At 40.3% G+C, this 24,763-nt stretch overlaps 1 protein-coding gene across 29 annotated transcripts in view; it reads right to left on the bottom strand.

The window, feature by feature from the left end:
- Positions 1–24,763, bottom strand: part of Ptk2 (protein tyrosine kinase 2) — a 221,218-nt gene that overhangs the window by 106,463 nt on the left and 89,992 nt on the right. For all 29 annotated transcript variants that reach the window (XM_076556050.1, XM_076556043.1, XM_076556040.1 and 26 more), the window contains 4 exons: positions 21,978–22,144; positions 16,304–16,391; positions 11,872–11,951; positions 11,598–11,660 (listed from right to left, as the gene is read on the bottom strand). In XM_076556050.1, the coding sequence (XP_076412165.1) occupies positions 11,598–11,660; positions 11,872–11,951; positions 16,304–16,391; positions 21,978–22,144 (398 nt within the window). The remainder of the gene's footprint in view (positions 1–11,597; positions 11,661–11,871; positions 11,952–16,303; positions 16,392–21,977; positions 22,145–24,763) is intronic.

Here is a 24,763-nt window from a genome sequence, read left to right on the forward strand (position 1 = left end):
TAGTGGCTATGATCAGTGGCTATGAAAAGGAAAATGTCTACCAAAGCCCTCCCTTTTCTTGTTTTCTCCTTAAAAGCAGAGTCTCCTCATATGAAGAACTTTGACACTAATCTTCAACAGTACTACTGCTGGCATACTTCAGGGGCCAAGCCATCCTCTGATACTTGTAAAGGAGAAAATAAGTGCTGCATATAAAACAAATTCTGTACAATCTTGAAGGCATTCTTGGTTGCTGTGATTCTCAGCCAAGAGTCCCTAACAGAAAGCCTGTACATTCACAGAAGAGCTCTGGGTCTGATCTTACTGATGTAGGGCTGCTTGCTAGGAGGAAGTAAGTCTGCCCATTCCCATCGCACACACTGGTTAAGTGAATGTGTTCATTAAGAACTCTGAAGGACAGCTTTTTTTCCTCTGAAAATACCCTGGAAGCCCTTCCAGTCAAGAGAGCTTTGGCCACTAGGACACCTGTTTGGTGCAGGAGGTGTGACTGGCTAAAGAGCAGGCTACAAGTGACCCAGGAGACTCAGGACACAGTGGAGTACCTGGATAGGTAAGAAGTGCATGGGAGAGAATGCTGATACCCTGGCAAAGGCAATGAATGCAGAGGATGCCAACAGTCCCGTTTTGGATGAGTTCGGCTGAGCTAGGCAACTGGTTAGGCCCAGCTAATGGGGTGAGGAAAACCAGGGCAGGGGTAGTCTATGACCTCCAGTGAGTCACATATTGATGCTTCTCAGAGACCGGGATGTAAGAACTCATCAAAAATGAAAGAGTTAAAGAGGAATAAGGAGAGATAAGTTTCAAAAAAAGCTTGGGAGCATTTGGTTTTGTGTGTGTGTGTGTGTGTGTGTGTGTGTGTGTGTGTGTGTGTGTGTGTGTAAAAATAATCAGTAAGTTACCTTCTACTCAAGGTAAAGATAATTCCATTATTTGTTTAAATATTACTTTTTAATAACAATGTATACGTGTGTATGTTTGTGTGTGTTTGAGTGTGTGCTCCCAAGCACGTGTATGAACTTGTAATTCTCTCCTTCCACCAGGTCAGTCTGAGTGGCTGACTTTGAGCCTCAGGCTTGGTGACAAGGCCGGCCCTTCATCCAGTGAGCCACTTCACCACCACCACCACCACCACCACCACCACCACCACCACCACCACCACCACCACCACATTCTTTAAATTTCAAAGTGTAAAGACAATGTTTAAGGTGTATCCAGGTTTTCTGTCCAACTAGTTTTGAGTAATAATGAATTTGTAACACTGATTTGTATGTTAGAACTCAGTTAACTATTTAGCAATAAAATAAAAAACGAGCTGGGCAGTGGTAGCACAAGCTTTAATCTCAGAAGTTGGGATGCAGAAGCAGGTGGATCTCTGTGAGTTCAAGGCCAGCCCTGTCTACAGAGCTAATTCCAGGACACCCAGGGCTACACAGAGAAACCCTGTCTCAAAAAAACAATAAATAAATACACACATGAGCCTAAAATGTAGTGGGAAAACCTCAACAGTATTACCTCTGACACATTTCAGGTGCCAAGCCAGCCTCTGGTCTGCAGCTCCCCTGTCTGAGAAGCACCAAAGGTAAAGACAGACTATTACAGCTATCTAAATTTTAACACTCTCTCTCATGAAACCAGGCAGGGATATGTATATCATCCACCTTCAATGAGAAGTCGGTTCTCTCTGAGCTGTATTTGGCCATAGATAGACATGACAAACTGTTCTGCAACAGCTTCATCTCATGTCTTGTGCCCCAATCATATAATTGTCCCATATGTAAACAAACATACACAACATAAACAGAACCACTGGCTTTTACTATAACTCAACTATATTAGTAATTACCAAAAAAATATATCCAGAAGGCATCTAAACCCACCAGATTTAAAAACAAAACCATAGCAACAAAACAAACAAAAACCTAACTCAAAGGACAATTTGAAGATACTGCTGAACTCCAATTCCCTAGGCAAACCATTAGAGTATTAGGGTATTAGGCTCTTTCTTTGCTTCAGTGTGACTAAGGAGGACACACACACACACAATGATAGGCTAATAATATCAGAGTTAGAATGGGGCTGCTCAACACTGTAGCAAATGGCTACATATAAATTACCTAAACTAAAGTTCTGGTCCTGGTTTGAGCAGCTCTATCTCCAGGGCTCAAAATTCCCACATGTGGATAATGCCTACTGACTGGACAGAGCAGGGCAGACCCAGAATGGTTCCACCACCCTCAGCAGAAGGCCAAGGCACATGGCTGTGTCAAAGTGGTGACCGCAGAATTTTTAGCACCCTTCCTGCCCTGTGCACCTGAAGGCTTCTTAGGGCAGAGATGAGTAAGAATAGTACTGGGCACGGAGACAGTTACCATGGGGACAACCACAAAAGGGCTAGGGTTCCTTGGGGAGCAAGCATAGAGGGAAGTGACGAGCTGGCCCACAGTGCTGAAATAGCATCAAGACAGAGAGCCCAGAGAACTGTCCTCAGCCTAGAGCCTTTTCCTAAAAGCACTTACAAGTGTTTGACCCTGGTAGCAAAAAGGGTTACTACTAACATGTGTTCTACATTCACATTATTTTCACTTAAGCTACAGGGAACCTGTGCACATCTGGTTTCTCCCAACAGATGGCCTCATTTTGGTTATTGGTCTTTTAAAAAGATTTCTTGGTTTGTTTTTCTTTCTTTCTTTTTTCTTTTCTTTTCTTTTCTTTTTTTAAAGACAGTCTTATGTAGCTAAGGCTAGTATCACATTCATGATCCTTCTTCCTAGGCCTTCCAAGTGCTGGTAAGACACCTGTGTGCCTGTCTTATCCTTTTTCTTTCCTTAGGTGACATACCAAGATAAACAAACAACTAGCCTGCTGGGTGTGAAAAGTTCTAAAAGCTAACATTGCTCCAAACCATGCTTCTGTTCTCTCTGCCTCTGTCAACCCTGAAGCCCTTTCACTTCTGCACGAGATGTCCTGCCATCCAGCACGTGTGCTCATGCTTGGGGAGTTGTAGTCACTGTGTCAACAACTCAAAGCCTTGCCTTCCTCACTGACACCACACTGGCATTCAGAGTGAGACAGACAGGAAAGCATTGTGTGCAGGAGGACTCTTCTCTAGCCACAATGCTCACACTGTTCCAGACTTACGGAGCTATTCAAAGCCTGAGGTCTCATTCTGCACATATATGTCCATGTCCACAAACCACAGCACAGTAGGCCTTTGGTAACCTCAGATTAGACTAAGCACTACTTACATATTAAAGAGGAACTAAGTGTGAAAGTGAATCCTACATCCATGTAAAGCCCTCCTCTTTTAGCAGTGTTTCTGAGGAGTCTAGCCTTGTCTGGTGACTTCAATACTTGTGCAGTATTGAGTGTCCCATCCCCAAGCCCCTACCTCAGCTAACTTTAAGTCACAAACTTATTCATGGGATACAGAATATCTAATAAGAGTTGGATGCTCTGTTAAGTATAAGGAATTCAGGCAGATCCCTATGTTGATGCTGCTCACATTCTCCTAGGGAAAGAAACAACAACAAAAACAACACAGCAAAATACACTACACGCAAAGATGATTAAAATGGTTTAAAAGGCAGAAGTAAAATGTTGCAGAAGGAAGAGACATTTTTCTCAGTGGTGCAGCCACTGGGAAGTTGCCAAGTTCCGCCTGTAAGTAACTCCTTACCCAAGTGCTTATAAGTATCCCTGACTGGTTAAATTCTCCCTCTCCTCAAAAACAGCAAAGTGAGAAGTTAAGCGTTCCAGTTGGTAGGAGTCCGCCCTCACAAACACCACCTCAGAAGTGTGCATTTTAACAGTGCATTACACTTGTAATATGATCCTTTTCTCTAAGCCTGTGGCCTCCTGCTGCAGCCACTTTCTACTTATTGGCTCTCATTTTCAGATGTATATGGAAGTCTCACCTAACTTCTACCCAGTCAGTTCCCCTGGAATATGAAGGGCCAAGTGAGGCTGGACCCTCACTGCCATATTACTGTCTGTTTGCCAAAAGAAAAGGTACCTCATTCTGTCATGCTTAGAATGACAAGAGAAAGCAGTGGAATCTTTAGTTTGTTTGTGGAAGAAAACACACACACACACACACACACACACACACACACACACACACACACACACACACACGAAGTATTCAAATAGTGTGTTCCTACAGTTAAAGGCTCATCTTTTTTTTTTTTTTTCTTCCCCCAAGACAAGGTTTCTCCATGTTATTTCGGTGCCTGTCCTGGATCTCAGTCTGTAGACCAGGCTGGCCTCGAACTCACAGAGCTCCGCCTGGCTCTGCCTCCCGAGTGCTGGGATTAAAGGCATGCACCACCACTGGCTGGCTTTACCTTATTATTTTAAACATAATCAAAACTATTCTTTTGAAATGTGGTAAAACTGAGGGGCATTCTGTATTAGGCTGTAAATCACCACATTATCTTTAAATTTTCTTCTAGTAGTTATCTGATGAAATATATGGACTATTTAATGACTTTTCTTATGGAAAAAGAAAGAGGATCTTGAAGCTGGTAATGAACAGGCAATATTCCAAATCTGCAGGGTTTAGCTTTTTTGTTTTTGTTTTTGTAATGAAAAAGTATATAAATTGTAAATGGCTCTGAGGTACCCACCCGCAAAAAAAGTGGAGAAAGCAATGCTGAGCCTGCCCTGGATGGAGGAGAGGTCGATTCCTAGGCACAGTACAAGACAGGCATGGCAAATAAGAGTCACAAGCATCCCTTTAGCCAACACCATTCCTAGGACACAGACCAGCCTATGCAATACATATGTACAATGGAAGATAAGAACTAAACGAGGTGCCTGTAAATATCCATGAAGCACTGAGGAAATTAACTATTAATCTAGAAATATTAACAATAAATATTCCTTCCAAGAAACGAGGGGAGGAAAAGATTCTAAAATGACTGAAAGAATTTTGCCACCAAATATTGCATATATAATAACTTCTACGGCTGGGCACAATGACCTGTTAACCCCAGCACCTGGGAGATGGAATGGATCAAGATCATTCTAGGCTACACATCAAATCCAACATCAGCTTGGGACTAGCTCAAAAAGCCAAAACTAACAAGTAAACAAATTAAAATACACATACTTATAAGTAACCTACTTTATGAAAAAGGAAGACAGGAATGGTGGAACATGTCTACAATCCTGGCGTCTTTGAAGCTGAAGCAGGAGGATCCCAAGTTCTAGGCCACTCTGGATTCTATAAGTGAAACCCTGACTTAAACACACACACATACACATGAGTAATGAATAATGTCTACAAACAGACTGAGATACTGTAAAGATGGTTTGGTTGGTAGAGTTACTACAATGTGCAGGTCTGCAGGATGCCCTGGCTGTATACATAAAGCCCCATGGGACCCTCTACTGAGATTCGTGGCTGAAGCTATGTGTATTGAGATGAGTAAGTCTGACATCTGGACACTGAACTGGGAACTGAGGGTAGCAGAAGTGGTGCCATTCCTGGCTCTCCTCCAAAGTCACCACTGCAGTGTTCAGAAAGGAAACCCCTGCAGCCAAACTCACCATCTAGGATTAGTTGGAGGCCTAACTGGGAGTCAATAGTAGCAGAAGACTTAAACAGTCCTAGCACGACAAGATTAGTACTAAGTACAAAACCCAAGTCAGCTATGCAAAAAAAAAGGGGGGGGTGAGGAAATAAAACTGAACGTGCACATATGGACACAGAGGTTACTGAGAATGAAGGAAAAGCTAGCACCACGGAGCCTGGACTTGCAGTGGGAAGGCTCACAACCATCTGTTACTGCCGCTTCAGAGCATCTGACAGCCTCTTTAGATTTCCTCAGGCACCAAGCATGCATATGGTATACATATATCCATACAAGGAAAAAGCATTCATGCACATAAATTTCTTTTAAAAATCTAAAAACAAAAAAAGGGATAAAATAGACTAAGGCAAAAAAAAATATCAAAACTAAAAAATTATTAGACAGAGAGATCACTATATAGAATTTTAAAAAAAGATTTATACATTATGTTTTTTTTTGTTTTTTTTTTGTTTTTTTTTTGTTTTTTTGTTTTTTTGTTTTTCGAGACAGGGTTTCTCTGTGTAGCTTTGCGCCTTTCCTGGAGCTCACTCGGTAGCCCAGGCTGGCCTCGAACTCACAGAGATCCGTCTGGCTCTGCCTCCCGAGTGCTGGGATTAAAGGCGTGCGCCACCAACGCCCGGCTTACATTATGTTTTTATGACTGAACACAGAGCCTCCAAACAGAAACCTAACATTTAGACCCATGAGAGTAAACCAACAAGGCCATTATGACAATCGTGTATTTTACTTTGCTTCTTATAATGTTCCGTAAAGACACAACACACAGTACATGTAGTAAGAAGGCTGAGTACAAAATAAACACACCCATGCACATTTATGTGTGTGCAGTAAGTACTGTGCATGGAACACAAGCCTTGGAGTGTGTTGGGCTCTGAGATAGATCCCTAGTCAAAATTGAACTTTTGGGGGCTAGAGAGATGGCTCAGAGGTTAAAAGCACTGACTGCTCTTCCAGAGGTCCTGAGTTCAATTCCCAGCAACCACATGGTGGCTCACAATCATCTGTAATGAGATCTGGTGCCCTCTTCTGGACTGCTGTTATATATGCTGTATAGATAGATAGATAGATAGATAGATAGATAGATAGATAGATAGATAGATAGATAGATAGATGATAGATAGATAGATAGATAGATAGATAGATAGATAGATAGATAGATAGATAGACAGACAGACAAGCAAACATACAAACATACATACATACATACATACATACATACATAAAATGAACTTTTTAATCCAGGCTAAAACACTTATAAACGTGGATGATATGAAACAAATAGAGAATTATGTTAAGTGGAGATTGGGTGGAGACACATGAGCAATCACTGTACAATTCTCTCCACTCTGTCATGTATTTCATGCATTTAGATAACAAAACATGGTGGGGGTGGTCTTAATCCATCCATTAAGATACATTCACTACATCAAGGGCACTTCTCAGACCATGCTCTGACCAGATACCACTAGGATAACAGGGAACCTTTAAAAAACAAACAAACAAATAAAAAAAAAATCAGCCAGATCTGGTATGTATACTGTAACTTGAGTTGCCTCATGAGACTGAGGCAAAAGGATCATGACTCAGTCTGGGCTATATAGTAAGACTTTTTTTTTTCCCCCCAAAAAACTGAACAACACAAAGTAAGCAAACACACACATTGGAAAGATAAGAACAGAAATCAATTTGCTGACTTAATTTTTCTTTAAGAATTTTGTTTTAATTTTATGGGTATGGGTGTTTTGTGTGCATGTATTTCTGTACATATGTGTGCCTGGTACCCGAGAAGCCCAGAAGGTGTCAGATCCCTTGGTACTAGAGTTACAGATGATTGTGAACTACTGTGTGGGTGCTGAGAATCAAATCAACATCCTCTGAGGAACAAGTGCTCTTAACCACCAACCAATCTCTTCAGTCCCAATTAACAAACATTTTAAAACAAACATTTAACAATCTTTTCTTTAAAGATTTTTTTAATGTATATATCTGTGTGGGTATCCGTCTGAGTGTATGCCACATGTACATTTGTGCCCACAGAAGCCAGAAGAGGGTGTCAGATGAACTAGAGTTAGAGTTTTAAGTGGTTGTGAGGCCTTTCACCAAATGGGTACTACTGGGAACCAAACTTGGGTCTTCTGGAAGAGCAAGAAGTACCCTTAACAGCTCAGCCATCTTTCTAGCTTCCACATTTAACAATCTTAAGTCACTGAACATCTTAAAAACAAAGATACAAGCAAGCCCACCTCATTTTTATCCCTTGCCACAAAAAGTACAATAGGAGACAGGTCTCAAGATGAGAAAAAAAATAACCAGACTACTAGATTAAGAAACACAAACCCAGCAATTGAGGCACAGGCAGGCAAGGCTAGCCTGGTCAAGTAAGATTCAGGACAGCCAGGGCTATAAAGAGACCCTGTCTCAAAAAACTATTAAAAAAAACACAAACAAACAAACAAACCAGACAGACAAGTATCTGTATGATGAGTGTCACATGTACAAAGGGGACAGGGAACATGCACAACTGACACCGCAGACACAGGGCTAAAGTGGCAAAGATTCAAGATTAATAAAGAAAAACAGATGTATTAGAAATGTCAGCAAAGCACTGGAGCACACACCTGTACTCCCAGAACTTGACAGGCCAGGCAAAAGGACAGAGTGCTGAAGGTCGGCCTAGGCTATAAACAAGACCAAGCTCACCCCAAAAGAAAGCAAAAGACATAGTCCCTATGCAAGAGTAAGATAAAATAGATACAAGTGAGAGGTATTTAATTTCATTGGTAATGAACATATCTAAAACAAGCTATTGCTACAGATGGTTGCTATCCTATAGAAAATAATGAACAGCCCAATACCTTGACAGGCATTACATGTTACTATCAGAACTAGTGTGTGATCAGATGGAAAACAGCATACCAGCCTGATGAGTCCTGCACTAACACATTTCCACTTGGCAACATGGAAAGACTGGTCTCTTATTTTTTAAGCAAAGCTGGAGTTTATTAAGGTCTTAGTGTTTTTTGTTTTGTTTTGTTTTGTTTTTTTGGTTTTTCGAGACAGGGTTTCTCTATGTAGCTTTGCGACTTTCCTGGAACTCACTTGGTAACCCAGGCTGGCCTTGAACACACAGAGATCCACCTGCCTCTGCCTCCCAAATGCTGGGCTTAAAGGCGTGCGCCACCACCGCCCGGCTCAAGGTCTTAGTTTTTACACAGATTAGTACAGGTTAGTTAAGGGGTTGGTCAGGAAGCAAGGGAAGGGGGACAAAAGCAGGGGAAGGAGGAGGAAGAGAAGAACAAGCTTAAGAAAAGGACAGGTATATACACTCAAGGGTGGATGTGGGCTTCTTCAGAAAGGATGCCCTAGAAAGACACCTTCAACATAAGGCTGGATGAAATGGCAGGGTTCACCCATTTTTGAAAGAATTAAGTTCTTTATTAAGATTGAGAAGGTGTTAAGGTAAGTCCTGGGATATAAAGGATTGTTTTTCCCACTATTTGACAATGTAATTTAAATTTTCTCTAATTAGAGAACATTTCATTACCTTTGAAAAAAACTAAATCCATTCAAATGTGCTCCTAATTAGCTCAACTGATGAGCCCTACACTCTGTTACTCTTTTTTGCCTGTGTTCTTTGGAAGAGCTCTACACAGTTAGGTTTTATGCTGGCTGATCATCTATCTCCCCTCTGCACAGAGATGAATACAGTCAACTCACACTCAGTGCTGGGATCATGATATACAATTCCCTGCTGATATCAATAGGCAGGCACCAGCATGACCACCACTGTATATCTCTCAAAGGTCTTCTGAAAGCAGCAGGGGAAGAGCAAGGCCTGGAGCCAAGCACTCTGCACATGCAACCACCACTCACTCAGCCATCGCCAATCCTTGGAGGTGGAAGTGACATCATACACGATTTAACTGCAGAGCCACTGTGGCAGGAGTGCAAAAGCTCGGGTGTTTAGAGGTGAAGCACAAACAAAGGAGCAGCTCAAACACAGTCATAGGATGTGAGACTCCCTTTGCTGCAGTAGCCACGTTTACCTGTGTGATCACCACACATTTACACAAACTGACCACTTCAAACTGTCATTCAGCCATGTCCTCTACATGGTATCTGATTTACATGCTTGCTCTGTCTCTTTCTCCTGTGTTCAAGTAGTAATAAATACAAGCCCTGACCCCTATAATCTCCACAGTCCACTTTTTGATTTCTCACAAAAACACCACACCACAATTTTCAAGGTGCCAGGTAAGGCCCCAATTCTTCCTCTTTTGTTACTTTATTCTCCTGTTACCTGATTTTCTCTAATTTCTAGAAGCCAATTTTACATCAACTATAGTACAAATCTTGGTTCATTTCTAATTTAGGAACTTGAACCTAAAACTTTCTCCAAATATTTCACCCAGTTGGACACCTGTAATCCCAGTACTTGGGCGTGAAGACAGGAGGATCAGAAGTTCAAGGCCAGCAGGCAAAATGAAACCCTATCTCATACAACCATGACCACAAAAAACCTACTGACAGGCAACCTTTAATAATTTCTCTAATTCTGGATTTTTTTCTCTAATTCTGCATTTTAAGCATTAAGGAGTCTTTTAAGGCTGAAGACTGTAGCTATTGTAAATAAAAAGCAAACTACAGTGAATGCTAGACCTAAACTATCCAATAAAGGGCAGTAAAAACTCTCCTAAATGACTTCTTTTGTACTCATCTCATCAGTCAGTGGACACAATGCATGTGACATACCTTCATAACCTATTTAGTGTCTGCTATGCATTCATGAACCTAAGGAAAGATATCTTTAAGCTCATAAAGTAGAAGATGCATGAGCCTTGGGCAGTTTGAAACATGATGGACAAAGCCTTGGACCCGAGGCTTACCAACAGCCAAAATGACCCTGTTCTATCTACTACTAACAGTGAGTGATCGCTTTGCAAAATACTTGTACTTTTCTTTTTCTGTGGTCATATCTGCCTTGCAACCTCCTATTTTCAAGATGGGGGAATATTAAACTCTCATACTATAAAAACATAGAAAGTCTAAATAAATCTAAAACCATTACAGTCTTCATTACAACAGAGGAGCTCTGGATGACCTTTGATATTAGTTTAGCAAATCTCTGAAAATACCACAAAAACTTCAATCAAATACAGTCAGAAACAATAGTGGTAAATGATAGTAAAATGGAGCTTCACTCAGACACAATAAATATCAATTGCCTTGCTGATTTCATTATCAACAAGATAAAGTGTAGAATTTCTATCAAGACACAAGGTCCAGTTTCCCTTACACATATTTAAAACAACCAAATACAATAGACTAATATACAAATTAATATCATCACCAGAATTTTTTTAATATTCTTTTATTCTCTGATACATGAGTAGTAAATAACTCTCATTTCTCCATTTGTTAAAAAAAAATCCTTAATTGAATTGCAGAGAAAGTGAATGATTAATAACCAATTTATGGGTAATTCTTTTTGGTAGGTGAGGGTTGGGGGTTTGAGACAAGTTTTCTCTGTATAACAGCTCTGACCATCCTGGAACTTGATTTGTAGTCCAGGCTGGTCTCAAACTCACAGAGATCCATCTGCCTCTGCCTCCCAAGTGCTGGGATTAAAAGCGTGTGGTGCCGCCACCACCACCACCACCAGGCTTTATGGGCATTTCTTAATTTCAATGCAAAACAGAAGCAAATTATCATCTCAGTGAAATTATTGTATACTTAAAAAAAAAACAAATACATTTATGTATGCATACATGTATCTATGCTGGTATACATTAGGGCACACACATTATTAGCCATAAGGCATTTATATCAATATATTTAAATGTTTGTGAATAAAATTAAGGCCATCAAGATTTTTTCTTAAAAGCCCTTTCTCTCCAATTATAGACTGGGAAGTCCATCATTTCAGGCAATTTCTAGATAGAGATGAGCTAGGAAGGGGTGCATTCAGAGTCTGAAAGGACAGTTCAAGAATGCAGTACTTACTCTAACACTTCATAGTTGGACTTCTTCTCTAGGGCATTGCCCCGCATCTCCCAGTAGGATCTCCTGAAATCAGGGAACAGAAAAACTGACATGTGTATATAAGGAATGTTTAGGCTGTTGAATAATAAACAATTGAGAAAGACAGATCCAAATAATAGTTAAGTAATATGGAATCCTCTCTCAATTTAATCACAATTTTACTGTTAAATGTATAAAGAAGAAAGTATCTAGAAAACAAAGCAAAACACAGAATCAATGTAGTGTTACCACCTACCTAATTTCCAGACAACCCAACTTCAAAGCTATTTCTTGGTCTACTTGATCGGCTATCTCTAGCATGTAGTCACTCTTCACCTGAAATAAAGGAATGGGGAACAAGAATGTTTGCAATATGATCAGTCTCTAAATATTTGCTGAATGCTTTTTATATATTTGTCCACATTCTGTCAACAAGTGTGCTGAATTCTGGATATAAAATAAGTAATACCAAAAATAACTGAAGACCTAAGTCTTGTATGCGCATGCACATGCATGCGCATAAGGTAAAAGTGTGCAAGTCAGAGGAGAACTCTGTGGAACTGCTTGTCTCTGTCTACCTTTACATGGGTTCCAGGAACTTAACTCAGGTTGCCAGGCTTACATGGCAAGCATCTTTACCAACCGAGCCTTTTACCAAAGCAGGCTTTGTGCAGTTTAAGACTGTTTACCTGAGTGTAGCTTTGAACAACTGACACATCACACTACAACAATGCTCTAGTGCAGAAATGAGCACCAAGAGCTACATTTCTACTAAACTGCTGCACAATTTTTCTCTGAGCAATAATCCCAGTTCTCAAAGCATTTAGGGGGCTCAAAGCAAGGACCACAAAAATTCATGTACTTCAAAACACACCATGCAACCTCGAAGTCCCCACCAAACTGTCCACTCTATGTTATTGATTTGCAAAGCAACACACATGAAGTCTAACATAAAAGAACATTGGAGATGCCTCTGGCAATAAACACACTCAATTAAACACAGAGCCAGATGTAGTAGCACAACCCTGCCATCTCACAGTGAGTCTTTATCTCAAAACACTAAAAAGCAGATCAGCAGGACAGCTGAGCAAATAAAAGCGCCTGATGCACAGGCCCAATTACCTGATTTTGATCCCAGGAATCCACAGTAGAGACCCAGGAATCCACAGTAGAGAGAGAAAAGGGACTTCTGAAAGTTGTTCTCTGTCTTTCACACACACATTGTGGCACGTGATGCTAACATTCACACATATAAACCACACACATGCAAATAATAAATTTATAAATTCACACACACACACACACACACACACACACACACACACACACACACACAGCACTCATGAATGACATCAGTACATTTGAATACCTGTCAGCGTGAAGACATTTGCAAAGCTATAATGCACAATCTCCTCACAGATTTGCATTTAAGAGACCAAAATCTGAAGATGATTTTGAAGGGTCATGTACTCTGAACCTAGAGTGGAACACCATCTGCCCTCCCTCACAACGTATCTGTATTACCAAAATCTATAATCAATTACATTATGAGCAACACCAACACAAATACTTGTCAAAACTGGTTTCTTCTCTTGCTATACACCTACTTTTTCATTGTCTTTAATTTTGTTTTTTGGTCTTCAAAGCCTAAATATTCACTTTCTGGCTCCTTGCAGAAAAAGCACATTGACTACTGCTCCAAAAAAACTTTCAACTATTATCTCCCAGTCTACCAGCTTCTAGCTCAAGGATCTTGATCCCATTCATCACACAGCCATCACTGTGATCTTTCCTTGCAAAACCTCCAAGTCCCATGTCTGCCACTGCTTACCTACTTTAATTGCTTGGGCAAACCAACCTGTATTGAGTCTGAACGCCCTTTCTCTAAACTTACTGCTGAGCAGCTAGAATAATGCAATATAAGCTTCACTTATTCACAACTCCCACAGGGACTTCCTACTTTCATAGAGAGAGGAAAGCCAAAAGACAGTTCAGTGGCTTTTAGTCACCCAGGGCAGATTTCAGAGGTACCACTGCAGACTTTCAATACCATAATGATGATAAACAGAACATTAACCGAATGTCTAGTGGATCATTTACTGCAATTTCTAAGCACTATTCACAGGCAGGAAAATCAATCCAGTGTACTAAGTCACTCATTAAAGCCAAATGTATATTTAGTTACAAGGGGGAATGGGGGGGCACAAGAGCACAAAGGAGAAAATGGTAATAATCTTCAGGGGAAACACCCTCACACACCAGTTTTACTCCAAAATTCAGAGCAGTCAGTTCACAGCCTGAAACCACTTGTGGTCTGAAAACACTCATGTATTCTTCAAACAGCTGAAGAGACTGTGTGCAATGTCCCTCTACTGGCGCCCTACTTCATAGCACTGCCTGCCTTCTGCTCTAGTGTTCTCTGCAGCCACTGAGCACAGTCACATCCCGAGGTTGTGCTGTAAGACTCAGGATTCCTCACCTTCACTGTTAATTTAAAAACTACAACTCTATTAATCCCATCAGAATGAATTTCTTTCATTTGTGAAATAAAGCAGATTGATCAAGCACTTCAGTGTGTGTGTGTCCGTGTGTGTGTGTGTGTCCGTGTGTGTGTGTGTGTGTGTGTGTGTGTGTGTGTGTGTGTGTCCTATATCACAAAATGACATTCCAGTCAATAAAATGATCACAAAAATAGTGTTTGTTCCTTAAGACCTGCACGGTGATATACCCATGTCAGTTTGTGCAAGTATTTTGTGATATTTGCACAATGACAAAACTACTCAAAGATGAATTTCTCAGAATATATTCCCATTATTAAATGATGTAGACTGTACCATACTTCAAACAGTATCTATACATACAGCTATCCATTCTCACACTGAGTTAATCTATTACAATGTTCATTCAGTCTGGACACCAGCATCTTCATAATCCCATCTTACTGCCTCAGAGAAAGCCTGAAGGTCACAGATGATCACAGACGACTCACTATTTAAGGAACGTCTACTAACAGTAGTGTTTTATATAAATCACTTCTGAACCTTGTAATTATTCAGGGCACGCTTTATTAGTCCTGTTTTATATACAAAAAGCTCACAAGACAATTTACAAAGGATCTCAAAAACAATTAAAGAGACAGAGCTTAAAATCCAGATTTATCAATCTCTAAAACTCAAGTTTTGATCGCATTTTCATTTTCTTGTGCACTTACACAATGTACCTGAGACTCTGAATAACCAAGGACACTGGCAAAACACACAGGAAAGGGGGTGACTGCAACAACATCTGTCACTTTTATTTCTTTTAAAGTGTTAGGTACTTGGTGAGCTATTATAAAAGCAGACACACACATAACAAGGTAGTTTACTGGACTTTCTAAAGGTATGCTAATGATTTAACAAATTTTAAAAAATAAAAAGGGGTGAATAAGAGAACTACAGACAAGTGTTGACAACAGACTGGAAGGGTCCTAGAAACACAGAGATGATGTGTCATCTCAGAGCACCAGCTCACACCTGCTGTGTGGTTAGCAAATGGGAATGCTTGATTTTCAGTGGCCTGGCACTGTCTCCAGTCAGTGTTTAGAATGAACAACAGGCACATGGTGAGGCCATCTAAACCTCCAGACATCAGACATGGCATTACAGGTTTTTAGTTTGCCCTGCTGAATTTCCATCTTGCTTTGGTCCAGTATTTCACCACTATCCCCTTCCCGGCTTTTGGAATGGTAATGTATATTCTGTGTCATTGTTGTGCTGGAAGTGTGTAATATGCTTTATGAGTTTACAGGGGAGACAATTAAGAAGCTGCCTTGAGTCTCTGAAGAGACTGAGCTTTTAAACTGTACTGACACTAAAAGATGATGGAGACTTTTGAAGGTAGACTAAACGCATTTTGCATTATGTTATGACTATAAGCCTATGGGGGCCAGGGAGTGGAATGTGGTAGTAGGAATGAGAATGGCCTCCAGAGACTCATTATGTTTGAATTCTTGGTCCCTAGTTTGTGGAAGTATTTGGGATGGATTAGGAAGTGTGGCCTTGTTGGAGGAGGTATGTCACTGGGGGTGGGCTTTGAGGTTTCAAAAGCTCATACTATTACCAGTTAGCTCTCTCTGCCTTGTACTTGCAGATCAAGATATAAACTCCCAGCTATTGCTCCAGAGTCATGCATATCTGTTTGCTGCCATGTTCCCCACCGATGGTCACTTAGCCACCCTCTGAAACTGTGAGCCCCAAATAAACTCTCTCTTCTATACATTGCATTGGTCATGGTGTCTTATCACAGAAAAAGTAAAGTAACTAAGACATGCCACAAGTAATTGCCTTTGGCTTTTTTAATGAGAAATCTCATCTTCCTTTATTATGAAACTTGACACGAAAAATTATCCAAGTTCACTGATAGCAATTTCTACACAACAAACTGACTGATGTTCAAGCACAATCACTGAACAGTGGTCAAGGGCCTACTGTCCACATACAATACAAGCATCTTTCAAGACGTGCCCAAGCATACAAAAACTCAAGAAGTGGAAAAAACAAGTTTTCAGGAGCTAACACACTCTTTTAACACTGAACTATTCCATATTTATAGTCTCTCAAATACGAGGTTTAATAATACTCTAAAATAAAAACACAAAATAAAGATAATTCAAAAAAACAAAGCAGCATATGAAAGAGTTTTTATACCTGTTGATAGAAGAAATTCAATGTTGGTTTATCTTCAGTAAACTGGTTTAGAAATCCTTTTGGCAAGTAACGAATTCTCAACTCATATCTGAAAGATGATTCACAAAATACAATGATTAGAAATAAATGATTTTCTCAATTTATAGTTTACAACTACCTTATTATTTTGAGTACCTCACTGCCAACTAACTTAGAAATACAATTTTGAAAGTAAGATCACATACAATATTTCAATGGACAAACCTCGTGTGCCTATGCAGCAGGTGCTACAATTTAGTGACTCTGTGATAAGGCAGAGCATGAGGACAATGAAGGCCTGCACCCCACATCCCACAGCTCGCAGGTCAGGTGCCCCAACTGTCCCATTCTCAAACACCCCCACAGCTAATTTTCATCAGGGACTGCATACTGTGTTTGCAGTGTCTGGCGTTTCATTCAGCAACATGCAAAGGAGAGCCTATGCAGCTAATAGCAGCAGTTCCATCCTCTCTGGAGGGCATACACAAAAAGGTATGACACATTATTTATCCTCAAAACTGTGGCCATGGGAACTCTTTCAACCATTTGACTGCTAGAATAACGCTACTATGAAAACTCATTTTTATTTTGTTTGTTTGTTTTAAGACCTGACTGGAGCTCACTATGTACAGCAGGTTGGCCTCAAACTCACAAAGATCCGTATCTGCCTCTGTGAAGTCCTGGAATTAAAGGTATGTACCACCACATCCAGATGATTTCTAAAATTTTTGTATTTTTTTTCCTGTATGTGTGGTTTTATGAGACAGGGTTTCTCTGTGTAACAGCTCTGACTGTCCTAGATCTCGCTTTATAGAACAGGTTGGCCTTGAACTCACAGAGATCCACCTGCCTCTACCTCCCGAGTGCTGGGATTAAAGGCATGCGTCATCACCGCCCAGCTAACGTTAACTTTCGAGAAGAGTTCACTATCTATACACCAGGTTACCTGCAATCCTCAGAGGCATTCTGAGGCACTGACCCCTGACTATGAGCTGAAGGAAGTGAGGAAGGACGCTATAGGTCACTTGAGAAGGCAAGTGCAGCTAGAACAGAAGAAGCCAAATCTGAGTAGAAAAAAGGATCCAGAGAGAAGTTGGGTCGCACAATCCCCTGCAAAGCCTGACTACAGAGCTTTCTCAAGGAGAAAGGAAGGCACTATCATGTCCTGAGCAGAGAAATGATATCACAGGGTTAAAGTTTCTCTTGACTAGGTCCACCATGAAGAGGCAGAATGGGCCAAGGAGGGAAGTGAGAGGTATAGGAGGTTTGCAACTCACTAAGAAATATTGACAAGTTAATATTCACCCGTTTTCATACACACACACACACACACACACACACACACACACACACACACACACACACACCCCGCACAGTCATGTGCAAATTAACTATAGCTATTAGGAAGCAATAAAGAATGTAGATGTAGAACTCCTCTCAAGTAAAAACATGTAAGTGCGAGCAAGAGCAGAATAAAACAAGAGACACCATGACTTCACTCAAAGAGGAACTAAATCCACTTTGTTGTAAAAAGATAAGGCCGCCACTAAAGGATTCCGTACTCTGTTTGGACACAGTACATTGAGTGTATCTTACAAAAACTCTTTTTTCAGAGTGCTCTAATTTAATCCCAGTCTTATTTAATTCCAATCAGTAGTGCTTAGCCTGTGACATAAGACACCCACATCCTACTTCCCCATGCCTCCTCTTGATAAAGCTCAGGGTTTTCTTTACACTTATGTTACCATGCTAAGAGCTATGTTGCTTCTCCATGGATTTCCAAAGACCAGTTAGATATAACATGCCCCAAATAAAGTTATACTTTGTTACTGCTTCAAAGCAATCTGTCCTTGTAATGCCACTGGTATCTTGCTTCCTGGAGCTCACACCAATTGTAAGCATAAGATGCCTACAAGTTAAGCTGTTTCAGAAAAGCTAAAGTGCACTAAAAAGATCTATTAACCCTGATACTAAGACAAATTAGCACAAAGTACAGCTAAACAAAGTATTAACAATACAGATAACCCTCACAAGCAATACAATATGGTGTGCACAAACTCATTCTTACACATCCAATTAAAAAAAAACAAAACAGAGAAAGGTGGAAACACAAACACCCATCTGGTAAAAATTAACATACCAATCACTGCAAGGCAGACTCACTAACAGATGCTGTGACTGATGGATGATAGTGCAATGAAAACCACGCTCTCTGCATGGTCTCAGTGTCTCACAGAAAGGAAACAGTAACAGGAGAAACCTGAATGTCTGCACCACAGTCTAATGATCCCAACAGGGCTCCCTGGTAAATTTACTCTGCCAAAACAGGAGGATCTCTGTGAGTTCAAGGCCAGCCTGTTTGACATAGCAAGCTCTCCATGTCAGCCAGGGCTACATAGAAAGACCCTGTCTCAAAAAATCAAAACAAAAAGAACATCTTGACTGTGTAAGCTTTAAAAAACAAATAATCTTAATGAAAAAAACAGCAGACAAACCCAGATCAAGGGCAGTAAAAACAACCTAGACAGTGTTCTTCCAAAGTCTCAAAGTCAGTCAGGGCACAGGCAGACTTAGAGCACTGAACTGGCACCATGGTACTCCCTCTGGATCATGATATGTTACTGACAAGAGAAATGTAAGAAAAAAAATGCATGTGTCACAACGTGAAGTATGAATAAGGACATTACAATCTTAAACACAGAATCAGAGGCAGGATTTAAAAAAAAATCCACTAGTTGAATACATTAACATGTCATTTCCAAGCAGATTAAATAATATAAATAATATAATTAATGTTGAAAGAGCATAATAAGAATCTTGTGTAGGGACCCACAACACATTCACTTCCCATTACCTTTTCTTGGTTTGTTTGTTCTGATATAGGGTCTTGCTATGAAATCCTGGTTAGCCAGAAATTCACTAGGTAGTCCAGGCTGGCCAGAAACTCAGGGCAATCCTCCTGCCTTGGTCTCTCAAGTACAGGGATTAAAGACATGTACTACCATGTCTGGCCACACAACTACATACATTCATTCCAAAAAGGATGAAGACACCAATTAATTTCTGAAGGACAAAGCCTCATCTGAACAGAGTAAAAAAGCATCATAAAAATGTTTACTTTTCTCATCTGGTGTGGTGGTATGCCTTTAATCTCAACACTTGGAAGTTATAAATGGGGGAATCATTGTAAATTCTAGGCTAGTCTGGTCTACATAGTGAGTTCCAGGCCAGCCAGGACTACACACTGAGAACCTATGAATGAATGAATGAATGAATGAATGAATGAGGGAATGAATGAGGGAATGAATGAGGGAATGAATGAGGGAATGAATGAGGGAAAGAGGGAAGGAAGGAAGGAAGGAAGGAAGGAAGGAAGGAAGGAAGGAAGGAAGGAAGGAAGGAAGGAAGGAAGGAAGTTGCTCTTCCCATGATGCATGACAACCAGTAAACATCCAGTACTGAATAAACACTTAAGAAATCCTATGGTTGATGGGAAAATTCAAGCAAAATCACCATATTAAATTAGAATGACACTATTAATATATTTCCTTACTCCATTTTCATTAAGGTATATTTTACTCTAGACCAATATAATCCCACGCACAAACAGAGTCAGAAACAGAGTGATGAGTATGACAGTTCCTGAGGGAGAAAGATGAACAAACACAGACTTTGGGGTGGTAACACAACTGAGCACTCAGAAATCAAAGCAATCCACCACCCCCTGGCACAAGGCATTAGAGTATATTCACACTCTTGGGCAACACACTTGATGTTTTATGAAAGCCACTAAGAAAGCTGGAGGCTCGAATGGGGCAAGTGAAAAATCATGAAGGGTAAAAGCAGAGGAAGACGCAGGATCAAGAAAGTTAGAAAGAGATAGAGGGCTATCTTACTCTACAAGTACCAAAGACAGCATGAGAAAAAGAGACTCAGATTCCAATACAGGTTGATGAAAACACTCCCAAGCTACACTTAAGAGTTTAGTAGAAGCTGAAACCTGAGAGGGACCACTGTCAGCAGAGCAGGAGGAGAGGAGCAGTAAGAGCCAAAATACACAGCCAGCAAAACCTCTGGAGCTGGCCCTGCACATAAAGAAGCTACACAGGGCATTTCTAAGCAGAAATGATTCAAACGTTAAAATTAGACCCTCAAGAATCTTTCTAAGCACTGCCTTGAAGACTCTTGGCCCCATCCTGCCACCCCTGCTCTTCTCTGTCCACCAACTTTAGGCTTTTTACATAGATGACTGCAGTAGTTTGCTTCTGGTTTCTCTGTGCCCCATCCAAGGACATGTGAAGACTGAATAGAGAGCAGAGGCACAAGCACAAGCATGTACACATACACATTACACATCTACATCACAAGGGCGAGAGGGAAGGAGGAGGTATATTATTACATCTTTACAATCTTCATGCAGATGAGTCTGCTTCCTCTGGTCATCTCTACAATGTTTTCAGCAATATTCAACTCTACATTCATGGGTTACTAATTTTTCAAACATCGAATCTTGTTTTACAAATAGTAATTTCTACTCTATTTTACTTAATTTAAGGTAAAAATTAATTGGCTTAGAAGAACAACAGAAAAACTGGTGCTCAAGAGACTGAAATTCCCTGAGCATAAATTAGGAGAATGAAGTTTCTCCCTAAGGTGTCTGTGCAAAAAAAAAAAAAAAAAAAAAGTAACATAATTGCAGCAAGTGAAAAACTGACATTTTATTTGACATTTAGATATTTAATTTTTAAACATTAAATTGTCTGATTAAGTGTTTAGAAGTCAAATCTTCTTTCCATATCATTTGATATAAACCAACCTAATTATATTCTCCAGGAATAGCTTACTTACCCCAGTTATCTGACAGATTCAAAAATACACTGCACTCTCTGATGAACTATACAACTGACACAAAACTGTATAAATTTGTATTTCATCTAAATAAGCTGGCTTTCCCTGTTGATCCAGGACCTTGTTTAAGCTGCTGACTTTCCTTTATGTATACCTAAGGGTACAATATAGAAGAAGTCCACTTTTAAAAGATATACTTCTCTCAAAAGTAAGTATTTTAGATTTAAGAATTTTCAACTAAAAAGATTCACTTACTCATAAAAATTAATAGGTATTAACAGGAAAAGGATAAATGACTGGGAATTCTTTTAAATCATCTTAAAATAACTTCAGTTTTATTCTTGTTTGAGCAGAAATCATTAAGAGCTCCCTCCCACTACCATCCTATATGTGAACAACTGTGCACCATTCTTTTCAGGTGCGGTTACTGGACACAGTATGCTCTCAGCCCACTGATGAGACCATCCGTCAGCTACAATCTCCTCCTGGACAAGTCCAGCCCCACTACATGAGAAGTCGACACTGGATCATAAAGCAGCAGGCCCACTTACAACGGAAGTGCAAGCATCAAAGTACTGAGAACAACTGTGATCAACAAAGACCATGGTGACAGAAGACAAGGAGAGGAAAGAGAGACATGTTTAACTACATGTTCTAAAGAGATCACTGGTTAGTAACTACTAGTCAATCTCCTCTACACAATGATCACAAGTAGCACAAAAGCTGACACACACATTCATCCTCTTGTGGATATTTTAACTCACAAAGTAATCCAGCATAGTCACACCACAATGGATTAGACTCTTACTTCCATTCCTCTGGTGGGTGGGCGAGTTCATATTTCTCCCTCACACTGGAGACTCCCATATCCACATGCAGCCAGTGAACTTCCTCTGATCGCAGATGACTGAGGCGAAATCCATAGCAGGCTACGTGCTTTACTTTGTGACTGTCCACTATCTTCTGAATGATGCCCTAAAACATACCCCCAGAGAAATGATGGTTACAGATAAAAAAAAAAAAAAAAAAAAAAAGTCTAGTAGTTAGTTATGAGAAATCTTAATAAGCACATCACATAAAATAAAATGTTACTAATCCCATATTGGAATTATTATTTCTCATGCAACAATATTTTTATGAACAAGGAAAAACTTTGAAGGAAAAAAACATAAAAATATTCTCTTCCCAATTCTTTATTGATAAACAAGGCAATATAAACATAAGACATTTCAGCAATTCTACCTTCACATCACCTCAATTCTGTCAGAGCAAACCAGACCTCTTAAGATTCCACTTTCTGAACCAAGATCTTCTGAAAGACCAGGCTATAACATTAATATCTTTCTTTAAAAACAAAACAATAACAACAACAAAAAAACCATGAGATGTTCGATAAATTGGTCTGCATTGTACATTAGCATGTGGCAATTTTAAATGCCTCCAAACCCACTGCTTCTAACACTTACTATGCTGAGTTTGGGAGACAGATGCCTTATAATATGTCAACTAGGAAGGTGAAATTCTTCCTGGGGCTACGAGAAGGCAAGCTTTAGAATGGTCTTGTTCCTTGTACCTGCTGCCATGGAGAAGCCCAGGAAAAAGATACCCAAAGTGATTGCAAATGTGTAAGCTGTGTAGGGATGAGATTGAGTTACATGCTGACTTTGTGTGCAGGACATACAAAGTACAGCCCACTGTACTATCTCTCCAATGATGAAGAAAAATTTCTTAAAGGAAGCAGGCATAACCATTAAAATATCAACAACAAAAAAAAATACCAGTTTTTAAAACTCTGCAATTAAGGGCACTTACTGTTCTTGCAGAGAACCTGAGTTTGGTTCCCAGCAAAAACCACAACTGTCTTTAACACCATTTTCAAGGAAACTGATACCTTCTTCTGACCTCCTCAGGCACTACAGGTACACGGTAAAACATTAAAAAAAAATTTAAAAAGCTTTTTTAATTTAGAAATTAACTGACACTTTAACTTTTAATGTAAGGCAAAATTTTAAATTTTATATTTACTAAGGAATTTATTATGGTCCAGTGCTATTAATAATACAATAAAAGACATTCTCAATGGTCTTGGTCACCATTCTATTACTGCGACCATGACCATGGCAACTCTTATAAAAGAAAGCATTTAACTGGGGGCTTGCTTACAGTTTCAGAGGTTTAGTCCACTATCATCTCTGCGTCATGCAGGCAGATGCTAAAATGGTAGCTAAGGAAGAGATTCTGCGATTGGCATTACTTCTGAAACCTCAAAGCCCACCAGCAGTGATGCACTTCCTCCAACAAGGCCACACCCCTTAGTCCTTCTAATCCTTTCAACTAGTGCCACTCCCTGGTGACTAAGCATTCAAATGTACCTAGTTTTTTGCATAGAAAGTAGAGATTCTAACTCAGTTCCTCATGCTTGCACTGTTACTCACTGGCCATCTCCCAGGCCCTCAAACTTCTTTATTTGAGAGGGGAGGGGAGGAGGGGAGGGGAGGGGAGGGGAGGGGAGGGGAGGGGAGGGGAGGGGAGGGGAGGGGAGGGGAGGGGAGGGGAAGGGAGGGGAGGGGAGGGGAGGGAAGGGGAAAAAGGTACCATAAAAAAGTTAGGGACAGTAAGGATGTGTGTGCTATTCTATGTCACAGGACCTGTGCATGGCAAGCTCTGAGACTCAAGTGGGTGGGGTCGGCTAACTCCCTTTCAGATCTCCCAGTATGGAGTAGGAGGCCATGATCAACACGGGGAGTGACAAAGCATGGAAGAGACAAGAGGGATTAGACATGGCATCAGAGGAAACAAACAAAATAACAGGCTGCAAGAGTCTAAGACATATTCATAAGGAAAATTGATTCTCACCAAGACAAGAAAATGTCTTAAGTCTGCAGACCTCTGTGGAACTCAGACAGGCATAAGATGTCCTTTTTTGATGCAAAACCTAGAGAATTCCTGACAGCTGCTATAAATGATAGGACAGGTTGCATCCTATACAAGGTTATCCAACCACAGAGGGCCAGCTGGAGCTGACCTAGCCCAAGTTACAGTCTTAAATCCTGTGTTCTGACTGAGGGTTTTCCCCAAGGAAGGAACATAGACTAACCTTAGTGACTCTCAAATCAAAGACCACTTGTATAGTTCTTCCTTACTAACCCAAGTCCCTCAGCTACAAGGTGCTGCTGCTCCAAAATACCTTAAGGCCCTCTTGTCTCCCTGTCCCAACTTGGCTATCTACACCAATGTATACTAACACTAGTCACACCAGTACATCACAGGAGTCACATCACCTCCTTGCAGCTCAATAATATAACACTCCATGTGTCAACCCAGCTCTAATCACCCTTTTATGTTCAACTACTCTCTCCTTCCTCACCTCCTCTGTTAGATATAAAGCCCTGCAGAACACAAATTGTTTCTTACACTGATATTTGTCACCATTCATACACTACAGAGAATCCCATTCCAATGAGTGATGTCTCCAATGATCTTGTTAAAAGGTCACCTTCATATCCTTGTAGCTCATGGGTACCTACAGGATCCCATTTGTAGCAAACCAGTTTTAGTGAGGAACTTAGTCCAGCTCTGCAGTGAGCACTGGGA

Source organism: Peromyscus maniculatus, chromosome 20 (assembly GCF_049852395.1).
Source record: "Peromyscus maniculatus bairdii isolate BWxNUB_F1_BW_parent chromosome 20, HU_Pman_BW_mat_3.1, whole genome shotgun sequence".
NCBI lineage: Eukaryota > Metazoa > Chordata > Mammalia > Rodentia > Cricetidae > Peromyscus > Peromyscus maniculatus.